The 1,487-nt window shown below is 45.5% G+C and overlaps 1 protein-coding gene across 1 annotated transcript; it reads left to right on the top strand.

Moving 5' to 3' along the window:
• Positions 1–226: 226 nt before the first annotated feature.
• LOC122101183 (tRNA-specific adenosine deaminase 2-like) lies at positions 227–709 on the top strand. Its single transcript, XM_042671521.1, has one exon. It carries the CDS (start codon positions 227–229, stop codon positions 707–709), a length of 483 nt encoding a protein of 160 aa, XP_042527455.1.
• Positions 710–1,487: the final 778 nt, after the last annotated feature.

Below are 1,487 nucleotides of genomic sequence, written 5' to 3'. Positions count from 1 at the left end.
AGACATTAAAAAAAAAAACCCAGAAAATATAGAAAAACACAAATTTAAATTTCAAAAGATAAGTACTTGGTTCCCGGCCCGGAAGGCGCGCGGGTCAGAGCTGTGCGTTAACCCGGCTGGATGGAGGCGGAGGCAGTGGCCGCGTCCATGCCAGCCCCGGGGGGGCGTCTCGACCGCCGTGTCTTTGGCCCTGGAGACGGCACGGTGGATGGAGAAAGCGATGCGCATGGCCAAAGACGCCCTTGAAAATACCGAAGTCCCTGTTGGCTGTCTTATGGTCTACAACAATGAAATCGTGGGGAAGGGAAGAAATGAAGTGAATCAAACCAAAAATGCTACTCGACATGCAGAAATGGTGGCCATTGATCAAGTCCTAGATTGGTGTCAACGAAATGGCCAGAGTCCTTCTGCTGTGTTTGAACGTACCGTGTTGTATGTCACTGTGGAACCCTGCATTATGTGTGCAGCTGCTCTCGGCCTCATGAAAATCCCGCTGGTCGTCTCCCGCTGTCAGAATGAACGATTTGGTGGCTGTGGCTCCGTTCTAAATGTTGCCTCTGCTGACTTACCAAATACGGGAAAACCATTTCAGCGCATCCCTGGATATCCGGCTGAGGAAGCTGTGGAACTGTTAAAGGCCTTCTACAAGCAAGAAAATCCTAATGCACCAAAATCAAAAGTTCGGAAGAAGGAATTTCAGAAATCCTGAACTTGTAATTAAAGACGAAAGCCCCATGGTGACCTGGATGGAATCCCCAGCCTGAAAAGCTGCTGGCATGGAGGGAGCATATATTATGTGTTGTTTGTTATTCTCCGGGAAGACGGAGAATAACATTTGCACTCTTAAGGGAACAAATTAGTGCTTTTTAAAAGGCTGACAATTGTAAACAACTATTAGCTTCTCCACAGCTGAAAGAACATTTTTATGAAGGGGGGAAAAACTAAAGTTTGAGGTTTTAGGAATTAGCAAACAGTACATGTCTTTAAGCCACAGCTTCAATCCATTCCAGCTGAGTGCAGGCTGGGATTTCAGTGTCCATCCACACCCCATCACCTGCACTCATTTGGAATAGAAAGCCATGGTCACGTGTGTCCTTTACAACTGGCTTTTTGGAGGTGGAGTTGGATTTTCATTCTTTATAGCTGTTGTGGTCTCCCAGTGTATTGGCTGCATGAGTGTGAGTGTGTTTGTGTGTGTGTTGGCTTTAGGGCTTGAACTCAACATGTTGTTACTCTCTGGCTTTTTTGCTCAAACTTGAGTCACACCTCCAGTCCTAGCTTTATGTTGGTTAATTGCAGATGAGTCTCACGGACTTTTCCCCCCAGCCTGGCTTCAAACTGTGACCCTCAGATCTCAGCATTTTTTAGTTGCTAGGATTACAGGTGTTAGCCACCAGTGCTGGGCAAGTCTGGCTTTTTTCTACATTGTATATTATTTGTATACACTGTATACATGTGATTGTGAAATCTATTGATTTTATTAAATA

The sequence above is a fragment of the Dipodomys spectabilis genome, unplaced genomic scaffold (genome assembly GCF_019054845.1).
Source record: "Dipodomys spectabilis isolate Male_0828 unplaced genomic scaffold, ASM1905484v1 ptg000638l, whole genome shotgun sequence".
Taxonomy (NCBI): domain Eukaryota; kingdom Metazoa; phylum Chordata; class Mammalia; order Rodentia; family Heteromyidae; genus Dipodomys; species Dipodomys spectabilis.
Note: the sequence above shows the minus strand (reverse complement) of the source record. Positions and strands in the feature narration are given on the sequence as shown.